This window comes from Cyclopterus lumpus, chromosome 3 (genome assembly GCF_009769545.1).
Source record: "Cyclopterus lumpus isolate fCycLum1 chromosome 3, fCycLum1.pri, whole genome shotgun sequence".
Lineage (NCBI taxonomy): Eukaryota > Metazoa > Chordata > Actinopteri > Perciformes > Cyclopteridae > Cyclopterus > Cyclopterus lumpus.
Window position 1 is genome coordinate 28,604,780 of NC_046968.1, and position 22,517 is coordinate 28,627,296.

A 22,517-nucleotide genomic window follows, 5' to 3' on the forward strand; every position below is an offset into this window, starting at 1 on the left:
TCTAGACACACCTGATTTTTAATCTTGTCTATTTTTTTGTGGATGTATTTTTTCACATATTTTTGTATTTCTTTTATTTATCTATTTTACCCACGCTACTTCCCCCCCACCCCCCTCCTTTAGAGACCTCTAGTGGCAGAACATTACATACTGCGTTAAACCCTCTGAAGTCTTGACCTTTGACCCCCGTGTGACCCAGCTGATCACCGAGCCTTAAAGGTACCACCAGAACCTCGACATGCCGTTCAGATCTTCAGATGTCATGAACGAACAGTGTGTTGATAAGGAAACGTGACGAGACGCTGACCCGTGAGCCTGAACAGCGTGGCCTTGCGGAAGCTGTCGGCGTGCCGGTACTTGAGCAGGTGGAGGCGGAGCGGCGTGGCGTGCAGGAAGAAGCCCGGCCTGGCGTGGGACTCCAGCGCGTCGTAGCCGGGGGTCCAGGTGTTCCTGTGGAGGACGAAGGTGGCGCCGTCCCAGAACGCATCGCTCTCCTCCCACTTGGCCAGCCTCACCTGGCCGCCGGGGCTCGCGGACAGGAAGTAGTTCGGTCTGTCGGCCGCCTCGAAGGAAACCCGCGATGTGTCTGTGGAGAGAAAAAATGGTGAGGAGGAAGAAGAAGGTACTGAGAGGAAGAAACACAAGTTTTATCTGGAGCTTTACAAGGAGACTAGGACAAGGACATATACAGTATATATATATATATATATATATATATATATATAGACGTTTCTGTTTCCAACAGTAACACTGAAGGAGCGTACGATAAAACTATGAAGCCTCTCAACCAACCGCCAACTTTTCTTAAACCTAAATAACTATTTTACGATCTTTTCTGTAACCTAAAATATTATTTTTTTATCTTTTCCTGTACCTAAGTATTTTGCGATCTTTTCTTTAACCTAACAAAGTATTTACGTTCTTTTCTTGAACCTAACAAAGTATTTACGATCTTTTCTTTAACCTAAGTAAGTATTTACGATCTTTTCTTTAACCTAACAAAGTATTTACGATCTTTTCTTTAACCTAACAAAGTATTTACGATCTTTTCTAAAGTATTTACGATCTTTTCTTTAACCTATACTTTTGTAAGACTTCAAACAAACCGTTGAGTTCGGACATTCAGATGAATCCCTGAAGCATTAAATCTCTTTTCTGGGATTTTTACCGGGATGTTTTTTTGGCTCTGCTTTGTGTTTTAAAAAACTTTTTAAAGAGAATTATCTCAATCTCAAATAAATAGTTACATTTAATTTCATTATATTTGTAAAGCACGATATCACAATTCACACGTTCGCCTCAGAAGGCTTTACATATACATATATTCATTATATGACATCACCTTTCCTCAGACCCTCAAACTGGAGAAGGAACAAGTTAACAAATGAAGAAGCTCAGAGTCGGTTCAATAGAACAAAGATGAACCCTGGAATCTGAATAGAAGAAACTCACCGTGCGGTCGGGCCCTGGAATCTGAATAGAAGAAACTCACCGTGCGGTCGGGCCCTGGAATCTGAATAGAAGAAACTCACCGTGCGGTCGGGCCCTGGAATCTGAATAGAAGAAACTCACCGTGCGGTCGGGCTCTGCTGAGGCCCGGCGTCACCATGAACTGCGACAGGACTCCGGCGGCGGCGGCGGCGCTGAAGTTTCCGCGCTGCATGAACACGGCGCCGCTGGAGCCGCTGGCCGCCAACAGCGCGGCCCGGTCCCTGAAGGTCACCAGCCTGAAGGGACCTTTACCCAGAACTGCAGACAGGAGGCCTCGTCAGACCAGTTCTAGTCCACTTTCTCCACATCGCAGCTAGTTTGCAAAAACCTTTTGACTCTGTTTGGGATTTTTTACGGAATGGGGGGCAGTTAAAGGGACTCTGAAACACTACCACTTCTGTCCACAGGGGTCGCCAGAATAAAGTTCCCCGTCGCAACTTTAAATAAAATAAATTGTGTGACAGGACTTAGAACCTCGTGATGGAAGTAGATGACGGCGAGGAGACCCGTGGGACTCGAGGTTACCGTTGACAAACGTCAGCCTAACATTGGGGAGGTACGAGTGGATCCATATGACAGAATCTTCACTCTTAGTTTAATTACACTGAGCGACAGCCTTGAAGACAGTAATGTCTGTTTAAAGTCATTATTGTACTGAAACCTCCAGTTTGAGCCAATGGAGATGGAAACAATCCATTTGCACTATTATATATTGTATTTATATATAAATAAATTATTTTAATGGTGTACTGTGTTTTGAGTTGATTAAACAACAACATAGTGAGTGAGTGTGTGTGTGTGTGTGTGTGTGTGTGTGTGTGTGTGTGTGTGTGTGTGTGTGTGTGTGTGTGTGTGTGTGTGTGTGTGTGTGTGTGTGTGTGTACCTTTGCTGGAGAAGCTAAAGACAAATGTCCACCATCAAGTCAGTCTGGTGTATTTTAACAGCATCAACCGACATTAAACAACAACATAGTGAGTGAGTGTGTGCGGGTGTGTGTGTGTGTGTGTGTGTGTGTGTGTGTGTGAGTGAGTGTGTGTGTGTGTGTGTACCTTTGTTGTAGAATTCACAATCATACGCTGCAGAGAGAAGCACAGAGACAGTTAATAACAATAATAATAGTAGTTATAGATGTTAAAAAGTGCCTCATAATTAAGAAAAACAGGTACCAGTTTTTAACGAGGCCAATTATATATTAATGAATGATATTATAGTATGTTATAAAGAGCTGTTTAAGTAATAAATCCGATTATAATAATGTTTAACACGATCACTTGAAATAGACTCACGGCACAGAGACGGGGAGCGCCAGTCCACGGGGACGCCGTGGTGGCAGCAGCGCTGGGCGTACGCCGCCACGCTGGTGCAGAAGCACTCGCAGTCGCCGCCGCGGCTGCAGGCGCACGTGTCGGCCAGGCAGTTCATGTAGAACCAGGTGACGTCCACCTGAGCAGCGAGGGGAACAAGCAGGAGTATCCAGAATAAAAGTGCTTCAGAAATGTAGCTATTATATTAAAACAATTGATACATGAATACTTACAAAAAATATGATTTGTATTATTAATAATAAACATATTCGTTATGTATATATATATTCTGTTACTATATTTTATTTATTTTACATTTTTCATGAATATTTATTTAGTTAGAGATTTATCGAAAATAAGATAAAGTTAAAAAAAAGAGTACAGATTAATTCAAAATAAAACATATTAATTAATTCATTTTTTATTAAATACATTTTATAAATAGTTAGTTAGTTTGAAATTTATAGGATTTATAGAATAAAAGTAGTTAAAAGATGTACCTATTATTACAAAATATATATTTTTATATATATATATATATATTTACCTATGTATCTAGATAAATACAATATTTAATTATATACTATATTTCTATTAATATATATTTGGTTTTCTATTCATTTTAATTCGACATCCATCAAGCATGATATTGGTTTGTTTCTGTGAAAAATCTTCTTATTCTTGTATTCATAATCTTCACAAATCAATCAAACACATATTTGATTCATATTTGGTTTGAATCAGATATTTTACCTGTAAAAAAAACACAGTTTGAAGAAGTAGCTGTAGTACTAGTACTCACCACCGGGTGGCAGGCCTGGAAGACCTCGCTGAGCAGGACGCCACACTGACGCTTTGCAAACGGCTCTCTGAGCGGACTGAGGCTGCAGGGGTGTCTGATGTCTGGACTGTTCACACACTGAGCACGCACACACAAACACACACACACGCACACACACGCACACACACACACACACACACGCACACACACACACACACACACACACACACACACACACACACACTTGGGGTTGATTACAACTTCTTGCTAGAGGTTAAGTGGTAAAGCCTGAAAAGCAGCGGTGGAAGAAGTATTCCAATCTGTTTTTTTACTTACTAAAAGTACTAATACTAGTAAAAGTACTAATACTACAGTGTAAAAATACTGCTCTACCAGTAAAAGTCAAACCCCAGTATTGGAGATCTGGACAGGAAAGGTATATGAAAAGTAAAAAGTACAATATTTCCGTTTTAGATGTAGAGGAGTAGAAGTATAAAGCTGCATGAAATACAAGGTAGTACAAATACCTTGAATGTGTACTTATGTACAGTATTCTCATCTTGACTGTCGAGCTTTATTTAGTGGTCGAGGAAGTTCGGCCAGTGATCACGTTCACGTTCACGTTCACGTTCGCGGTGACGAACGTGATCACCGCAATAAGTATTAACGTCACATCTCATAAGGCAGATCAATAACTCTCAAATTTAAGGGCTCACCTCCGCTGCCGTCCAGCTGTTCCCGAACTCCTGCGGCGTCGGCGACTCGACGTTGTCCGGCGTCCGCATCTCGTTCACCGTCTTGGCGTCGAAGTTCCCGCACAGCCCGCTGAGCTTCCCCTGAACACATCGCGGGGTGAAAAGGTCCTCGCGGTGAGTCGGACTTCTGCATTCAGGCTCAAGTTCGCTCAGTCGGGGAAGAAAGTTAAAGAATAGAAAACAGGCGAGTACTAAACGACTTTAAATCTATACGTTTTTTGTATTTGAGCCCCTCTGGAGTCTCTACCTGCCAGCGGGGTCCGACCTGGACGTGGACGGTGGTCTTGCGGTCCCAGAGGACGGTGACGTCGTCGTCGGGGAAATGGACCACCGTGAAGTATCCGGCCGGCCAGATGAACATCCTCTGCTTCCCGTCCAGCACGCTCGACGGGTTCTGCAGGAAACGAGAGAAAGAGAAGTGAACAAAAACCTTCATTTCATCCATTTAATGAAGCTCTTTCTTCATGCTGCAAAATGCATCAATATATATATGACAAATATGAAGAGAAAGCGTCTCTCACTGGCTTCCCAGAGTCTTCGTCGAAGGCGACGGAGGACCGGCCGATGTTGATGAGCAGAGACTTCCTGCAGGTCACGCCGCTGTGGAAGCAGTCCACGTTCTCGGCGGTGACGCTGAGCAGCTCGTCGCCGCTGCTCTGTGGAGAAGAGGAGGCAGCGTCACGGCCACCACCCACCACACAATAGAATGCACTCAAACCTAATAGAATACATGCTGACGATTTATTTTTATTTATTTCATTTATTCATTTTAACATTAACATGTTAAAGAACATTATGATGAATTGAGATGAATGCGTTGCGTAATAAACCTTCACCAGGTAGACTAAAGACTCTCAGTACCTTCACCAGGTAGACTAAAGACTCTCAGTACCTTCACTAGGTAGACTAAAGACTCTCAGTACCTTCACTAGGTAGACTAAAGACTCTCAGTACCTTCACTAGGTAGACTAAAGACTCAATACCTTCACCAGGTAGACTAAAGACTCAGTACCTTCACTAGGTAGACTAAAGACTCAGTACCTTCACTAGGTAGACTAAAGACTCTCAGTACCTTCACCAGGTAGACTAAAGACTCTCAGTACCTTCACCAGGTAGACTAAAGACTCTCAGTACATTCACTAGGTAGACTAAAGACTCTCAGTACCTTCACTAGGTAGACTAAAGACTCAGTACCTTCACTAGGTAGACTAAAGACTCTCAGTACCTTCATCAGGTAGACTAAAGACTCAGTACCTTCACTATGTAGACTAAAGACTCTCAGTACCTTCACCAGGTAGACTAAAGACTCAGTACCTTCACTAGGTAGACTAAAGACTCTCAGTACCTTCACTAGGTAGACTAAAGACTCTCAGTACCTTCACCAGGTAGACTAAAGACTCTCAGTACCTTCACCAGGTAGACTAAAGACTCTCAGTACCTTCACTAGGTAGACTAAAGACTCTCAGTACCTTCACTAGGTAGACTAAAGACTCTCAGTACCTTCACCAGGTAGACTAAAGACTCTCAGTACCTTCACCAGATAGACTAAAGACTCTCAGTACCTTCACTAGGTAGACTAAAGACTCTCAGTACCTTCACCAGGTAGAATAAAGACTCTCAGTACCTTCACTAGGTAGACTAAAGACTCTCAGTACCTTCACCAGGTAGACTAAAGACTCTCAGTACCTTCACCAGGTAGACTAAAGACTCAGTACCTTCACTAGGTAGACTAAAGACTCTCAGTACCTTCACTAGGTAGACTAAAGACTCTCAGTACCTTCACTAGGTAGACTAAAGACTCAGTACCTTCACTAGGTAGACTAAAGACTCTCAGTACCTTCACTAGGTAGACTAAAGACTCAGTACCTTCACTAGGTAGACTAAAGACTCTCAGTACCTTCACTAGGTAGACTAAAGACTCTCAGTACCTTCACTAGGTAGACTAAAGACTCTCAGTACCTTCACTAGGTAGACTAAAGACTCTCAGTACCTTCACCAGGTAGACTCTGCATCCCCCGACGTAGTCGAACGGCAGTCCGTCAAATGTCCGGTAGTGCCGGTCTCCGTAGGCCGTGCACGTGGACGGGCACGGCCGGAACACGCAGTGGAACGCCCCCTGCTGGCAAACGCTACAAAGACAGCAACGCGTCAGTAACTCTTCATCAACATATTCACTCGTCTTCATCAACGTGTTCACTCGTCTTCATCAACGTGTTCTCGACTCTTCATCAACGTGTTCACGGCTCTTCATCAACGTGTTCACGGCTCTTCATCAACGTGTTCCCTCGTCTTCATCAACGTGTTCACTCGTCTTCATCAACGTGTTCACTCGTCTTCATCAACGTGTTCACTCGTCTTCATCAACGTGTTCTCGACTCTTCATCAACGTGTTCACGGCTCTTCATCAACGTGTTCACGGCTCTTCATCAACGTGTTCCCTCGTCTTCATCAACATATTCACTCGTCTTCATCAACGTGTTCCCTCGTCTTCATCAACATATTCACTCGTCTTCATCAACGTGTTCACTCGTCTTCATCAACGTGTTCACTCTTCTTCATCAACGTGTTCACGGCTCTTCATCAACGTGTTCACGGCTCTTCATCAACGTGTTCCCTCGTCTTCATCAACGTGTTCACTCGTCTTCATCAACGTGTTCACTCCGCTTCATCAACGTGTTCACTCTTCTTCATCAACGTGTTCACTCGTCTTCATCAACGTGTTCACTCGTCTTCATCAACGTGTTCACTCGTCTTCATCAACGTGTTCTCGACTCGTCATCAACGTGTTCACTCGTCTTCATCAACATGTTCACTCGTCTTCATCAACATGTTCACTCGTCTTCATCAACATGTTCACTCGTCTTCATCAACGTGTTCTCGACTCTTCATCAACGTGTTCTCGACTCTTCATCAACGTGTTCACTCGTCTTCATCAACGTGTTCACTCGTCTTCATCAACGTGTTCACTCGTCTTCATCAACGTTTTCACTCGTCTTCATCAACATGTTGACTCGTCTTCATCAACATGTTCACTCGTCTTCATCAACATGTTCACTCGTCTTCATCAACGTGTTCACTCGTCTTCATCAACATGTTCACTCGTCTTCATCAACGTGTTCACTCGTCTTCATCAACGTTTTCACTCGTCTTCATCAACATTCCTTCCTGCTCTTCTTTTGAAGCGGCCGCTGAATTGTCACAAAAGGCTGAATGTTAGTGATCTGTGATGGAGGGATGGGAGAGCGACTGGGATCACTGGGATCACTGGGATCACTGGGAGAGTTCTCCTTTCACCAGTCTGGAGCAAAGAGTCGTACAAGGGCCTCTGTTTTCTTTTCTTCTGATAATTATGGATATCAGGTGGCCGCTCTCGGCTACAATCTCCGCCTCAATCTGAGGACTCCACGCTTTCAGAAGAAATCTGACTTTGACAAAAATTAGCATCGCTGTTGGAGATTTGTCTTGATTGACAGGGTGTTAAAAAAAGCCTTTAATAAGAAGTGTTAGTAACAAATAATTTTCTTGTGATTTAAAAGTTTGCTATCGAGCTTTCGGGGGGTTATGGGTCCCATAACCCCCCCGTATCTCGCACACTGCTGATAGATATTGGTCGGTTCTTTCTGTCTAGACTTTCAAAAATCAATCTGGATACAATCTAGATATGTAAATGCCTGAACGTACCACTGGTGGCAGGGGGAGGAGACTCTGTCGCCGGGGTAATACTCCTTTCCTTTCCACAGGCAGGGACAGGAAGCAGGTTCAAAGCACTCGTCTCCGTGCTTCAGCGAGCTGCAGGCAAACACACACTTGTTGAAAGATAAAACCCTCTTCGCCCCGGACGTAGCGTCTGGAGGTCTATATAATCTGGAGGTTCATATAATCTGGAGGTCTATATAATCTGAGGTTTATATAATCTGAGGTTTATATAATCTGGAGGTCTATATAATCTGGAGGTCTATATAATCTGGAGGTTCATATAATCTGGAGGTCTATATAATCTGGAGGTCTATATAATCTGGAGGTTCATATAATCTGGAGGTTCATATAATCTGGAGTTCATATAATCTGGAGGTCTATATAATCTGGAGTTCATATAATCTGGAGGTCTATATAATCTGGAGTTCATATAATCTGGAGGTCTATATAATCTGAGGTTCATATAATCTGAGGTTCATATAATCTGAGGTTCATATAATCTGGAATATTCATATAAACTACAGTTCATATAATATGAGGTTCATATAATCTGGAGGTCTATATAGTGTTTGTTTTCATTGTCATTCAGTTGTTTACTCCAGTTCTGCTGTGAGTCTTCACACAAATTAATTAAAGCAAACAATCACGATTTATCGTGACTTATAGCTAGCTTGTAGGTCGGCCCCCTCGTAGTCAGTGAATCCGGTCAGATTCCACTCGATAAAGTGCTTTTTATGCATTTTTTTCATGCTGGATGATGTCATTCCCATAATTTACAAGGTAAACAACATATATAAAGTGGTTTTGTGCAATTCTTTGTGCAGAACTCCGGCGGACTCCGTGTTTACTATACTTTTACTTATTAATTACTTTTCTTTTACATCATCACTATACGTTGAATCTTTTAAGTGAAGATGTTGGCCATTTTATCTGAACAGAGAGTTGTTTTGGTTGCTTCCGTTTACGTTCCCCATAATGAAAATGTTTTGTTTGTCATGCATTTGTCGAGCTACAACTGAATTCCGTTGCATGGTGACAATAAATGACCCCTGAACCCTTGAAAGGCAACAGCACCAACAGCCCTCAACTAAACCAGTTGGTGAGAACATCGTCCAACACAAACAATCTCCCGTTGTGTGAACCCCAATAATCAAAAACATTGTCTGAGTTCATATGAGAAAACGGTACGAGGACGTCTTGTAATTCAGACGAACTGAACCAAAGAAGCGAAGCCAGTCGAGTACGAGTGTGTTGACTGAAGTCATCAATGGGGCCAATGAAGGGGCCAATGAAGACGCCTCGTCAATCGCTTTCTATACAACACAAGCACCGCTCGGGGCTCCGTTGCTCCACGGTGAGGGCCGTCCTCAGAGGCCGAGCCAACGCCGGCCGGCTTCCAGAGCGGCGCGATGCCAGCAAACGAGACGGGGGGGGGGCAGAGTTTCAGAGCCTCTGGCGACCCGCGGATGAAAAGCGGTAACACTCGTTAGCTACATGAGAAAACCAGACAATTAGGATTCTCAGAGATAGAGGGAGAGAAACGCTCTTTGTCCGGACGCCTCTCCGTTTGCTCTCCACTCCGCGGGGCGAGGCTGATAAGTATCTTGGAATATTCAGGGTTGAGCTACGTCCTCTGGCGAGGGGCCACGGACAATGGAGCGCCATGCTGAACGGTCCTCGGGTTCATCCGAGTAGAGTTACAGATAGAAGCGTGTTAACAGCTTCCTTTGTGCGACCGCCAAGCCGCCGTATCGATTACTCCAATCAAAGATTCTACAATCGTTCATTCTGCCCGAACCTACGTGCACATTATGAATACATCCTCATGAACACGATTGCAGTTTTTGCTCCATCGGATGATGTTAAACAGCGGCGGTAGAAGACGTCGCTGCAGAGAGCGGGCTGAGGGTCTCTGAGGGTCCCTAGGGTCTCTGAGGGTCCCTAGGGTCTCTGATGGTCCCTAGGATCTCTGAGGGTCTCTGATGGTCCCTAGGGTCTCTGAGGGTCTCAGCAGACCTGCAGCTTTCAGGGATTTTGTTCCAGATATGTGGAGCAGAAGAACTGAACGCTGCTTCTCCATGTTTAGTTCTGACTCTTGGAACAGGAAGTAGACCAGTCCCAGACCACCTGAGGGGTCAGGATGGTTCATAAGGTAGCAGCAGATCACACGTGTTTAGGCCCTGAACCATTCAGTGCTTTATGTTGGACAGGAAGTCCGTGCAAAGACCTCAGAACTGGACTGATGTGATCCACTTTCTTGGTCTTAATGAGGACTCGAGCTGCAGCTTTCTGACTGACTTTTTACAGAGACCTGTGAACGTACCGTTATAGTAGTCAAGTCTACTGAGCATGGACAAGTTCCTCCAAATCCAAATCCATAAGTCCTCTAATCCTTGATATATTCTTCAGGTGATAGGAGGCTGATTTTGTAATTGTCTTGATATGATTGTTCGGGTTAAGGTCTGAATCCATAACTACACCTAGACTTCTGGCTTGGTTTGTGGTTTTTAACAGCTAGTTAAACCACAAGCCAAGCCAGAAGTCTAACACATGAAGCATAGACTTCTATACAACCAGAGGAGTCTGCCCCTGGTGGTCAGGAGAGAGAATACAGCTTTAACACATGAAGCATAGACTTCTATACAACCAGAGGAGTCGCCCCCTGGTGGTCAGGAGAGAGAATACAGCTTTAACACATGAAGCATAGACTTCTATACAACCAGAGGAGTCACCCCCTGGTGGTCAGGAGAGAGAATGCAGCTCTAACACATGAAGCATAGACTTCTATACAACCAGAGGAGTCGCAAGTTTAAGACACTCCCACATGTCAGAAGCAAGTTTCCTCCTAATGGAAATGTTTTAGCCGCCGTCATTTTGAGATCGATGGCTTCTAGATATTAAACTTCTAAATTATTCTACAGGTTCTCAAGCGAACGTAATCTGACGTGATTTGTATCTAATGCACACATCGTGTCTTCAAATGTATGTTTAGCTGAGTGTGGATCGACGTTCTGATCCTTTAAGTTCAACGTTCTCCATTATGAATTACACTTTAACCACTTGAGTGTTATTTATGGGATTCTTCTTCTTCTTCTTCTTCTTCTTCTTCTTCTTCTTCTTCTTCTTCTTCTTCTTCTTCTTCTTCTTCTTCTTCTTCTTCTTCTTCTTCTTCTTCTTCTTCTTCTTCTTCTTCTTCTTCTTCTTCTTCTTCTTCTTCTTCTTCTTCTTCTTCTTCTTCTTCTTCTTCTTCTTCTTCTTCTTCTTCTTCTTAGAGCCTCTGTGGTCAGCTCCCATCGGCGATGTCACCCGTACAAAAGCGTCATGAGCTCCGATGCACATTGTGATGAGGAGGAGGGTTGATGTCACAGAGTGACCCCACTTGACCCTCTTTCAGGGGCGACAGCCAGGAGGGCTTACGGGGATCAGGTGACTGATCTACTCCGTGATGTCCACCTCATCGGCTCGCTGGGCGGAGCCAGGGACAAAACTTAACCTATCATCCTATTTAATTTAGTGTATTACTGCCATATTTTCAACAATGTACAATTTAAAATAATTAAATGAGTAAAACGTGTAAAAAAAAGTGTAAAATAATTTAAAATAAGCCATTTAAATTTAAATAAATTAGGAAAAAATTTTAGGAAACAAAAAATTACAAAAATTATAAAATTAAAAGAATAAAAGGAGACGATCGCTCACCCAGGAGGGCAGATACATCCGGTCACGCAGGGCTCATGTGACGAGCAGGTGAGGTTGAGCAGGAAGGATTCGCAGGTGTGCTCGCAGGCCACGCCCCTCCCCGACAGGAAGCCATCGCCCCCCTCTGAGCAGTTCTGGTATCGCTGACCAGCCGGACACAACATGTCTGTAAGAGGAGGAGAAGAAGACGAGCTCATCGGATTTTTTTGGAAGTCTCCATTGAGATCGGGACGTCTTTCTTTTTCAAGAAATAATTCACATTGTCACGATTAAGAAAGGCTGCGACAGCATGATGAAACCCACCTGGTCCCATCATACCAGAGAGGAGGAGGACAGTGATGTCTCCAACACTCACAACAAATCAATTACGACAGGTAAGAGGAACAATAAAAACAGAAAAAGGGAACTGTCCCTTTAAGGAGGTTCATTCCACCTTTTCAAAACATAACAGTGATGGAGGAATGCAGGTTTACAAAGCACTTATTGTATTAGTGTGACTTGTGCAAAGCTTCTGCCCAGATTAATAAAGTGACTCACCGCTGTCTGAGGTTTGAGACGCCAGTTTACCGTCCAGGCAAAGTCTGTCAGGGAGAGGAAGAGGAAGACGAGGGTGATACACGAGGAAGGTTAGTACAATAAACACATTGAATAAAAAAACATCTTGTATGGACCGACCCAGTTCTTGTTTTATTCTTACAGCTCTTTTTTTTTTTCATCTTTTTGCACATTTGTCTTTTTCTGTAGCGTCACACACAAGAATATATATATATATATATATATATATATATATATATATATATATATATATATATATCCTTTTATTTAAAAAGTGTAGCAACTGTCACGAAATGTTGCATTAATGCCGGTGAGAATACGTTTGATGTATTCCTCATTTTGGTGTTGTTTAACTCATTGTAGCGGAGGACGGATCATCTCATCAGATGCAGGTAGACGGAGGGGGAGGAGCTTACTGAACACCTGCTGAGGTCATGATCACATCTCCCGGTTCGTAATCAGCTCCGAGGAAACTGCACGGACACTCGCTCCTGTGGAGGAAAACGCACCGGCAGGTAAAAACAAAGCCAACACACACACACACACACACACACACACACACACACACACACACACACACACGTGATTCCTGATGCAACCTGTTGACGTAAACCAGAAGTCCAGCCAACACAAAAACGAGCATATGGAGAAGCTTAGGCCACGCCCCCCTCGAGCACATCGGGATAATTTTCTGTCACTGTAGCACTAAAGCATGGTGGAAATAACAAGTGCGTTAGCTAACGTGCAGACAGCTGGCTAGCTCCACCATGCTGTCATGCTACACTGGCGACAGGAAGAACGGTTGAGTAAAGACTTGCGGTAAAGAGGGCTTTGTGTGGCCTTGACCGGAGCATTAGACGTATGCAGGTCTGGGGGGGCGGACCAGGCGGCTTCAGGGGGTCAACTCAGTGCTCAAAGATGTCAAATCCACAACAAACCTTCAACAAATTAAATCAAACCTTTGAGCTGATTCACACATATTAAAACATCTCTCTGCGTGGGGCTGAGCGGCGTTAAGCAGAGGCCTCTTTCCGACATGCAGGCCCGCGCCACACATCGGCCTCTGTGCTGGTTATCAGATATCTGGCCCCGAGCGCGGCATGAAAGGGGGGCTTCACGGGGAATTCCTCCTTCGTAACTCTATCGCGTAGTAAGTAAGGCACCGCGCCCCATTAGGATGTAAAAAACTGGGACATTTAAGAGGAATTAAGCCGCATGTCTTCAGAGAAGGATGAAAGAGAGAGAAAGAGAGAGAGAGAGAGCACAGTTAGAGGCCTGGCTCCGAGAGGCCCGGGCCTCTACACTTAAAGGCTGACCTCCAACTTTAGAGCAGATCTAAATATCACTTCGGGAGGATTTGTGTGCCGTGAAACAACCTTCAAGGAGAGCAGGAAGAGAAGCAGCTGGAGCGAGGACCCAAAACACAGGAAAGAAAAGACAGATTTAAGTAAAAGGGATACATGTTGGTTCAGAGACCCCCCCCCCCCCCCCCCCCGCGCCGCCTCACCTGTGCACGCAGGTGTGAGTTCGATGGTTGTAGAAGGTCTCCGGCGGGCAGACGCAGCCCTCCTCGCACTCCTCCCCGCAGTGCTGCGGGACGGAGAGGGCGGAGCAACGGCGCTGGCAGGACGACACGCAGGTGCCGTACCGCATGGTGGCGGGACAGGCGGCGGCTGCAGGGAGAGACGGCGGTTAGATTCCGGTTCATAACGCCGAAGCGTCCTAAAGATGTACAGTTCTAACGTCACGTTTACAGCCGCAGTGACGGACACGACAACACATCAACGTTGGGTTCTGGCTTCTGGTTTAATTCTCTTGTGTTTGTCTATTTTACACCTTACGTTTTTTTTTGTAGTTTTGTGTTTTGTTTTACAGAACCATTTGAGAAGCCGTCGTTTTAAAAAAAACAGCTTGGAAATATATTTGGCAGGTGATTGGACGAACCGCCTGTCAATCAAACTTGTGCCGAGACGGGCAGGTCAGACGAACACAGGACTTTCAAGCAGGAGACCAGCGTTCGTGTTATTTTGAAGATACGCGTTTCTGTACTCATTGTACGGTGTTTTACGCCGTTATTTTAAGACCCTTTTTCATAAATGTGTTGAACAAAGTGTTTAAATAAAGTGTTCAACAAAGTGTTCAACAAAGTGTTCAAAGTGTTTAACAAAGTGTTTAAATAAAGTGTTCAACAAAGTGTTTAAATAAAGTGTTCAACAAAGTGTTCAACAAAGTGTTCAAAGTGTTCAAAGTGTTTAACAAAGTGTTTAAATAAAGTGTTTAAATAAAGTGTTTAACAAAGTGTTCAACAAAGTGTTTAAATAAAGTGTTCAACAAAGTGTTCAACAAAGTGTTTAAATAAAGTGTTTAAATAAAGTGTTTAACAAAGTGTTCAACAAAGTGTTTAAATAAAGTGTTCAACAAAGTGTTTAAATAAAGTGTTCAACAAAGTGTTTAAATAAAGTGTTCAACAAAGTGTTTAAATAAAGTGTTTAAATAAAGTGTTCAACAAAGTGTTTAAATAAAGTGTTCAACAAAGTGTTCAACAAAGTGTTTAAATAGTGTTTAAATAAAGTGTTTAAATAAAGTGTTTAACAAAGTGTTCAACAAAGTGTTTAAATAAAGTGTTCAACAAAGTGTTTAAATAAAGTGTTTAACAAAGTGTTCAACAAAGTGTTTAAATAAAGTGTTCAACAAAGTGTTCAACAAAGTGTTTAAATAAAGTGTTTAAATAAAGTGTTCAACAAAGTGTTCAATAAAGTGTTCAACAAAGTGTTCAACAAAGTGTTCAACAAAGTGTTCAACAAAGTGTTTAAATAAAGTGTTTAAAGTGTTTAACAAAGAGCATTAAAAGTTGTTGGGGGGAAAGTTTAGGAAAGGTGTTTAAAGTGTTTAACAAAGTGTTTAACAAAGTGTTCAAAGTGTTTAACAAAGAGCATTAAAAGTTGTTGGGGGGAAAGTTTAGGAAAGGTGTTTAAAGTGTTTAACAAAGTGTTTAACAAAGTGTTCAAAGTGTTTAACAAAGTGTTTAAATAAAGTGTTTAAATAAAGTGTTTAACAAAGTGTTTAACAAAGTGTTCAACAAAGTGTTCAACAAAGAGTTCAAAGTGTTTAACAAAGAGTTCAAAGTGTTTAACAAAGAGTTCAAAGTGTTTAACAAAGTGTTCAACAAAGTGTTCAACAAAGAGTTCAAAGTGTTTAACAAAGAGTTCAAAGTGTTTAACAAAGAGTTCAAAGTGTTTAACAAAGTGTTCAACAAAGTGTTCAACAAAGAGTTCAAAGTGTTTAACAAAGAGTTCAAAGTGTTTAACAAAGAGTTCAAAGTGTTTAACAAAGAGCATTAAAAGTTGCTCGGGGAAAGTTTAGGATTTGGATTTGACATCACGAGAAGAAAAGAAAGAAAAGTGTGTGAAACCACATCGTCGGACGTTTCCTCCTGAGGCTCGAACACAGAAGGAGGATTCGATCCCGGACTCGCTCACCGCAGTCGGGAATCTGCGACCGGAAGTCCACGACGACGTTGAATCTGCGGCAGTGGCGAGCGTAGTGGGCCAGCGCGGAGCAGAGGCAGGGCGCGCCGCACTTACAGGTGTCGGAGCGACACTGCTGGTGGAAGGACGTCGGACTGAGGTACTCGTGGCAGCCGGAGAACAGATCCTGGTTCAGCACGTCGCACATCTCGGAGGCGTAGGCCGCTGGGCGGACACACGGGCGTTCAGCTCAAAATGCACAAGCGTCCAATTATACGTTCACTTCCATAAGCGGGTGAACGACTCAATCCGTCTGCAGCTGCTTCACAGTGACAGCACGCCAGAGAACCCGATGGAAGCTGAACGCAACGAGGCGTTTACTGCGAAGCAGCTGCAGGAACACGAGAGGATCCAAGTAGATCAAGACGCCTTGAAAATAAACTGACTCGTATTTTTTGTGTCCAATTATATCAAATTTATGGCTGAATTCTTGACGACTCTGCATAACACAAATAAATCATCCGTTTGCAAAATCTGAAGGGAAAATAAACAAACTTTAATCTACAATAAACTAAAAAAAAAGCATTCCTTTAATACAATGAATATGTCTAATGTTTAGAAGACTGAACATTCAAAAGGACTAAACATAGTGAAATGTCCTCTCTTTCCCTACGGAAACAGAAACGGGTCAAAAAGGTGGAAGAGGAACTGACCGGCCTGCTGGTGAGTGTCACAGGGGTCGAGCGGCGAGGCGCTCAGGCTCGTGGAACACGCCGACGAGACTCTCCAGGCGTTCCCAAACAGCTGAGGAGTGCTTTCGATCATGCCGGACGGAGATCTGCAGGAGCACCAGAGCGCGGGGTTCATCATCGGAGCGCTTTGAAAGAACGAATGCAAAGTCTGCCGTGCGTGTGCAGAGCGTGGTACTTTATCATTGGTTAAGGGGAGAAAACCATCGAGGCTTCATAAAACTGACATGTACAAAATAATCAGATGACCAAAAAAAAACACCAAATTGGATGCAACCAAATCATTTTAAGTTGCCGTCGACTAAAACTAAACCATGTCATGACAAAGTCCACTCTGAGGGATCTTCGGGGGCAAAGTCCTCGTAGCAGACGACCACTTCGGTCTGTGATGTGTATCATTTACAGCTGTTAGGGCGACATCCGCCCTCTACGGCCATTACACGCCGCACACTGGAGCCCCTATTCCTAACAGCTCCTTCCTTGTTGAGGTGGTGTGGCTCATCTGGCCTAAAAGAGTTGATCGGAGACGAGGCTTTTGATGCCGAGCCACCGGCCAGTGTGCATTACAGGGAGAGAGAGAGAGAGAGAGAGAGAGCACTTCACCATCACCTCCCTCTCCCCTCGATGAAACAGGAGCTCTCTCTCTCTTTGAGGTGGGGGTTCGGGGGGGTTCGGGGGGGTCGGAGGGCGCACACACTTACAGGAAGTCGTCCTGGATGTTGCCGTTGAAGGTTCCGCACAGGCCCGCGGTGCCGTCCCTCCACAGCTCGTCGGCCTGCAGGTAGAGACGGAACTCCCTCCAGCTGTACTGCAGACGCAGGCCGAACGCCGTCTTCACCTGGAGGAACGAGGACGACAGCTCCTGGATGTGGAAGACGTCTGCAGGACACAGGGGAGGACACGAGGGAGGACACGAGGGAGGACACAGGGGAGGACACAGGGGAGGACACAGGGGAGGACACGAGGGAGGACACGAGGGAGGACACAGGGGAGGACACAGGGGAGGACACAGGGGAGGACACAGGGGAGGACACGAGGGAGGACACGAGGGAGGACACAGGGGAGGACACCGGGGAGGACACGAGGGAGGACACAGGGGAGGACACGAGGGAGGACACGAGGGAGGACACAGGGGAGGGCACCGGGGAGGACACGAGGGAGGACACAGGGGAGGACACCAGGGAGGACACAGGGGAGGACACGAGGGAGGACACAGGGGAGGACACCAGGGAGGACACAGGGGAGGACACCAGGGAGGACACAGGGGAGGACACGAGGGAGGACACAGGGGAGGACACAGGGGAGGACACCAGGGAGGACACAGGGGAGGACACCAGGGAGGACACCAGGGAGGACACAGGGGAGGACACCAGGGAGGACACCAGGGAGGACACAGGGGAGGACACGAGGGACGACACCAGGGAGGACACAGGGGAGGACACCAGGGAGGACACCAGGGAGGACACAGGGGTGATTAAATGTGATACAAGGTGAAGAAGGGTGATGAAAGGTGATGAAAAGTGATACAAGGTGATGAAAGGTGATACAAGGTGATGAAAGGTGATGAAAGGTGATACAAGGTGATGAAAGGTGATACAAGGTGATGAAGGGTGATGCAAGGTGGTGAAAGGTGATGAAAAGTGATACGGTGATGAAAAGTGATACAAGGTGGTGAAAGGTGATGAAAAGTGATACGGTGATGAAAAGTGATACAAGGTGATGAAAGGTGATACGGTGATGAAAAGTGATACAAGGTGATACAAGGTGGTGAAAGGTGATGAAAAGTGATAGTGATGAAAAGTGATACAAGGTGATGAAAAGTGATACAAGGTGATGAAAGGTGATACAAGGTGATGAAAAGTGATACAAGGTGATGAAAAGTGATACAAGGTGATGAAAGGTGATACAAGGTGATGAAAGGTGATACAAGGTGATGAAAGGTGATACAAGGTGATGAAAAGTGATACAAGGTGATGAAAGGTGATACAAGGTGATGAAAGGTGATACAAGGTGGTGAAAGGTGATGAAAAGTGATACGGTGATGAAAGGTGATGAAAAGTGATACGTGATGAAAAGTGATACAAGGTGATACAAGGTGGTGAAAGGTGATGAAAAGTGATACGTGATGAAAAGTGATACAAGGTGATGAAAGGTGATACAAGGTGGTGAAAGGTGATGAAAAGTGATACGTGATGAAAAGTGATACGGTGATGAAAAGTGATACAAGGTGATGAAAGGTGATGAAAAGTGATACAAGGTGATGAAGGGTGATACAAGGTGATACAAGGTGATGAAAGGTGATGAAAAGTGATACAAGGTGATGAAGGGTGATGCAAGGTGGTGAAAGGTGATGAAAAGTGATACAAGGTGATGAAAAGTGATGAAAGGTGATGAAAAGTGATACAAGGTGATGAAAGGTGATACAAGGTGGTGAAAGATGATGAAAAGTGATACAAGGTGATGAAAGGTGATAAAAAGTGATAACGGTTGAGGAGGTTACCGTCAGAATACGGCAGGGAGATTCGGTAATGTCCGGCCATGAAGACCTCGCCAACGTGACTCAGCGTGATCTCCGTTCTCGGATCCTCGTCAATAACCAGGCTAACCGATTGGATGCAGGCCCCGTCCAAGTTCTGCAAGTGAGACGGGACGCTGGATGACGGCAGTTCAGATACACAACGGGACTCGGAGTGAGATAAAGAGAGAGACCGTGACGTCTGTGGTAAAAAAAGACCTGTAAAGGCCCTCTAGCGACCCCTGGAGGCTGCAATGTGCATAACAACCATAGAAGTAAATCGGTTATCACCAGGATGGTCGGAGAGGCGGACATTTTTATGAACCGCTGTAGTGAGCTAACTGCCGAATAAACTAAACCGACTTACGACCAGTCGCTGACTCACTGAGGTTACACGAAGCGAGGTAACGGTACGAAGCGTAGACAGAGGACTCAAGTACAACTTAGCGTAACAAATCACTTTGCTATCAACAAATAAGTGACCATTTTGTTAGGTTAATTTCCTGTAAACGATGTAGCACGTTGGAATTAGCAAGCTAGCTCGGAAACTAGTGGACCGCTTGCTAATTCCACCGTGCTTTCATGCTGCGGCGGTGACAGGGTGGTGGCTAGCAGCCTCGCTGGGTCCAAACGGGGTCTTATACTGAGTGGAAAACATAACGAGGAAGCGTTTGGATCTTTTATATCCCCCCTGCGCGGGTTTCTCCTCAGGGGGAAAACAACATTCTCAAAGCTTCTCAAAAGTCAACATTTTCTACGCGCAGTTAGAAAACTTTGGATGTGCGTGGACTGCCCAAAGAAACCTGCCGCAGAGAACGGAGAGATGTCACTTTGGTTGCGCGAACCAGGTAAAAGGTCACAGCTCTACAGTCCTGTGACCTCACTCCCGGAGAAGGACACGCTAACAAGCTATCCAGCTAACTAGCTAACTAGCTAACAAGCTAACTAGCCACATATCCATCTCCGAAACTGCGTTTGCTCTTTTCCCGGCGAGCTGCAAAAACACCGTCTGACAACGACCACCATTTTCTTTTGTACTAGTTAAATGACCACGAAGAACAGTTCAACGTCTCCTACTCCTGTTCTAGTCACTACAACAGGATGCGTATGTCGTTTACAATCCGTGCAGCAGGCGTCAAAGAGACATCCCGGACTAACCACTATCGCCATCACCAACAGACACTTTTAAAACATCACTTTATTAAAGTACAATTACTTGCTCTGCCGCTCTGATATTTTTAAAGTAATAAAACCTGCGTCGCTGACAGTAAGCGATCTGCCTCTATGAATCGTCTCTTTCATAAGTGACAGAGCCCCTTAGCCAAAAGGTTTTAGCACTCCCCCACCCACACCTCCTCCTCCTCCTTTTACTCTTCCCATCATTCGCCTCCTGCTTTCCGCATAACCTTCTCTCTGTCCGAGTCCCCCGCCCCATCCAGCGCCTCTCTTCACCTCCCTCCTCACTACAAAGCCGTCCACAGCTTCTGTCAGTCAGGCCAGATAAGGTAATCCTGTTCAGTGGGCTGCTCGGGGTCTGAAGTGTTGTCAAGCAGCTCAAAGGCTGCAAGGAAACTGAAGGCTTGGAGAGAGAGAGAGTTTCGGCTTTTCATTCCTCTAAGTCGCAGCACGGCTCTTGAACAACAAGTACCTGGGGGGGGGGGGTTATTGAGCACTTAAATTATGACATAATCTACAAGACGGACAAATTGCACGAAGCTGTGGGCCGAGACAAGAGAGCACCTGCAGAGGCCGGTCGTGCAGAAGTTTAGACGTCTAAGAAAAACCCTTAAAAAAAAAAAAAAGAGGGTTTCCTTGTTTGTTTTCTAGTTTGTTTGTTTGTTTGTTTGATGTGTAACTGAAATAAACAGGACGGATGAAAAGGTGACTCACGGCTCCACAGGGGGCGTTCTGGACGGTCACCGTGAACTTCCCCGAGTTGCGGCTCTTGGCGAGGACGTACTGGCATGTGGCCGAGAAGGTGTAGCGCCGCCCGTCAAAGGAGTGAAAGTACATGTCGCCGGTCACCGAGCACTCGCCTGCGGAGAAGAGGGACACTTATTCCCTTCCTCGCTCCCACACTAGGAGTCATTTGCCACCCTCGCTACCTTTCTCCGTCCTTCCTTCCTTCCTAACTAGAAAGCTACCTTCTTTCTCGCTCTTTTAGTTCAAACACCTCGCCCTTCGTTACCTTGAAGTATCCTGTTTCCTTGCACCATATCGAAGGAGCTTTTTTCCTCTTTAATGGCCCTTTTTTATGGGCCATTAAAGGTCGGCCTTCCTTGCCCATTTGTTATGAGTCTTACTCCTTTTTTCAAATCCTAATTAGAAAGCGTCCTCCTTCCTTTCCTTTCTCCCTAACAAGGAAGCGTTTCCTTGCACCATACCTTGAGACCTTCTTCCCCCGGCTCCCTAAGAAGAAGGCCTTTCCCTTTTTTGTCCCTTCCTCTCATGTTCCCTAACTAGGAAGCATTTAATTGCACCATACGTACGGCCTTTTTTCTCATCTCCAAAAAGACATCTTTTCTTCTTTGACATGTTCTTCATCTCATGTTCCCTAACTAAGATGCCTTGTCCCTCCTTTGCTTTCATCCTTAACTTGTAACTAGAAACATAGGATGATCCCTTTGTTTCTCCTCACTCCTCATTCGAACCCTCCTCCTTCCTATTTCCCGAACTAGGAAGCATCGACTTGCACCACATGTATAGGACTCCTTCCCTCCTCCTGGGCCCTTCATCTTTGACCTTCACTACAAGGGTATGTCCTTCCTAGTTCATGAAGTAGGACCCTCCCACCATACCGACCTGGGCAGCTGTAGTCGGTGCAGTTCCACACTCCACCCTCGCATGTGCTGCAACAGAAAGCAGAGACGTCCACAGGTGGAGAACATGAGAGACGGAGCTAATCAGCAGGATCAGCGATCCAACCGGGACCAACCGAGTCCAGGTGGTCCTGAGAAGATTAAAAAAGGAGTCCGCGGGACAACGAGCTCCTTTTTTTAATATCTCACATTCGTTCCTCTCGGGGTTGTTCCGGATCCAGACGGGTTTATTTCAATACACATTGTTATGGGATGTAAGAACAGTATTTGCAGGTGCCAGAGAGGTTAAACACTGCTCCCTGTGCGAGGGTAGGTCACGTGTCCAGCACCCGACTCACCAGCTGCTGCACTCCTCCTGCAGCGTCCGTCCAGACGGGTAAAACAGGCCGCGGTGCTCGCACGGACAGTCGGAGGGCGTCACGCAGCCTCCGTCCTCGTAAATCAGACCTGTGGACAGACGGACGCCCGTTTAGTGGTTCAACAGGTGGTTTGTGTTGAGGTCAGAGGACTCTACTGAAGGTCTTTTGACCCTGTGACGGATAAGTCAGAGTGGGCGTGCACCGTCGGGGCAGTAGCATCCATCCAGGCAGGCCAGCTTGCTGTCGATGCACGTCCGCTCCAGGTTGCAGGAGGCCGGGCAGCAGCTGATGCATTCCCTGTGCTGCAGACCCGGAGGACACTGCTT

General features: G+C 45.2%; 1 protein-coding gene across 1 annotated transcript in view; it reads right to left on the reverse strand.

Annotated features, from left to right (window-relative positions):
- Window positions 1–22,517, reverse strand: part of otog (otogelin) — a 48,729-nt gene that overhangs the window by 15,584 nt on the left and 10,628 nt on the right. Inside the window, exons 12-33 of the mRNA XM_034529809.1 lie at window positions 22,394–22,517; window positions 22,171–22,279; window positions 21,816–21,862; window positions 20,904–21,049; window positions 18,999–19,131; window positions 17,200–17,377; window positions 16,463–16,587; window positions 15,762–15,974; window positions 13,790–13,955; window positions 12,699–12,773; window positions 12,265–12,308; window positions 11,728–11,893; window positions 8,014–8,121; window positions 6,323–6,461; window positions 4,854–4,988; window positions 4,580–4,726; window positions 4,294–4,413; window positions 3,599–3,715; window positions 2,779–2,935; window positions 2,542–2,568; window positions 1,573–1,749; window positions 308–625 (exon numbers count right to left, since the gene is read on the reverse strand). The exon at window positions 22,394–22,517 is cut by the window's right edge and continues 2 nt beyond it. Coding sequence (XP_034385700.1) covers window positions 308–625; window positions 1,573–1,749; window positions 2,542–2,568; window positions 2,779–2,935; window positions 3,599–3,715; window positions 4,294–4,413; window positions 4,580–4,726; window positions 4,854–4,988; window positions 6,323–6,461; window positions 8,014–8,121; window positions 11,728–11,893; window positions 12,265–12,308; window positions 12,699–12,773; window positions 13,790–13,955; window positions 15,762–15,974; window positions 16,463–16,587; window positions 17,200–17,377; window positions 18,999–19,131; window positions 20,904–21,049; window positions 21,816–21,862; window positions 22,171–22,279; window positions 22,394–22,517 — 2,971 coding nt within the window. The remainder of the gene's footprint in view (window positions 1–307; window positions 626–1,572; window positions 1,750–2,541; window positions 2,569–2,778; window positions 2,936–3,598; window positions 3,716–4,293; window positions 4,414–4,579; window positions 4,727–4,853; window positions 4,989–6,322; window positions 6,462–8,013; window positions 8,122–11,727; window positions 11,894–12,264; window positions 12,309–12,698; window positions 12,774–13,789; window positions 13,956–15,761; window positions 15,975–16,462; window positions 16,588–17,199; window positions 17,378–18,998; window positions 19,132–20,903; window positions 21,050–21,815; window positions 21,863–22,170; window positions 22,280–22,393) is intronic.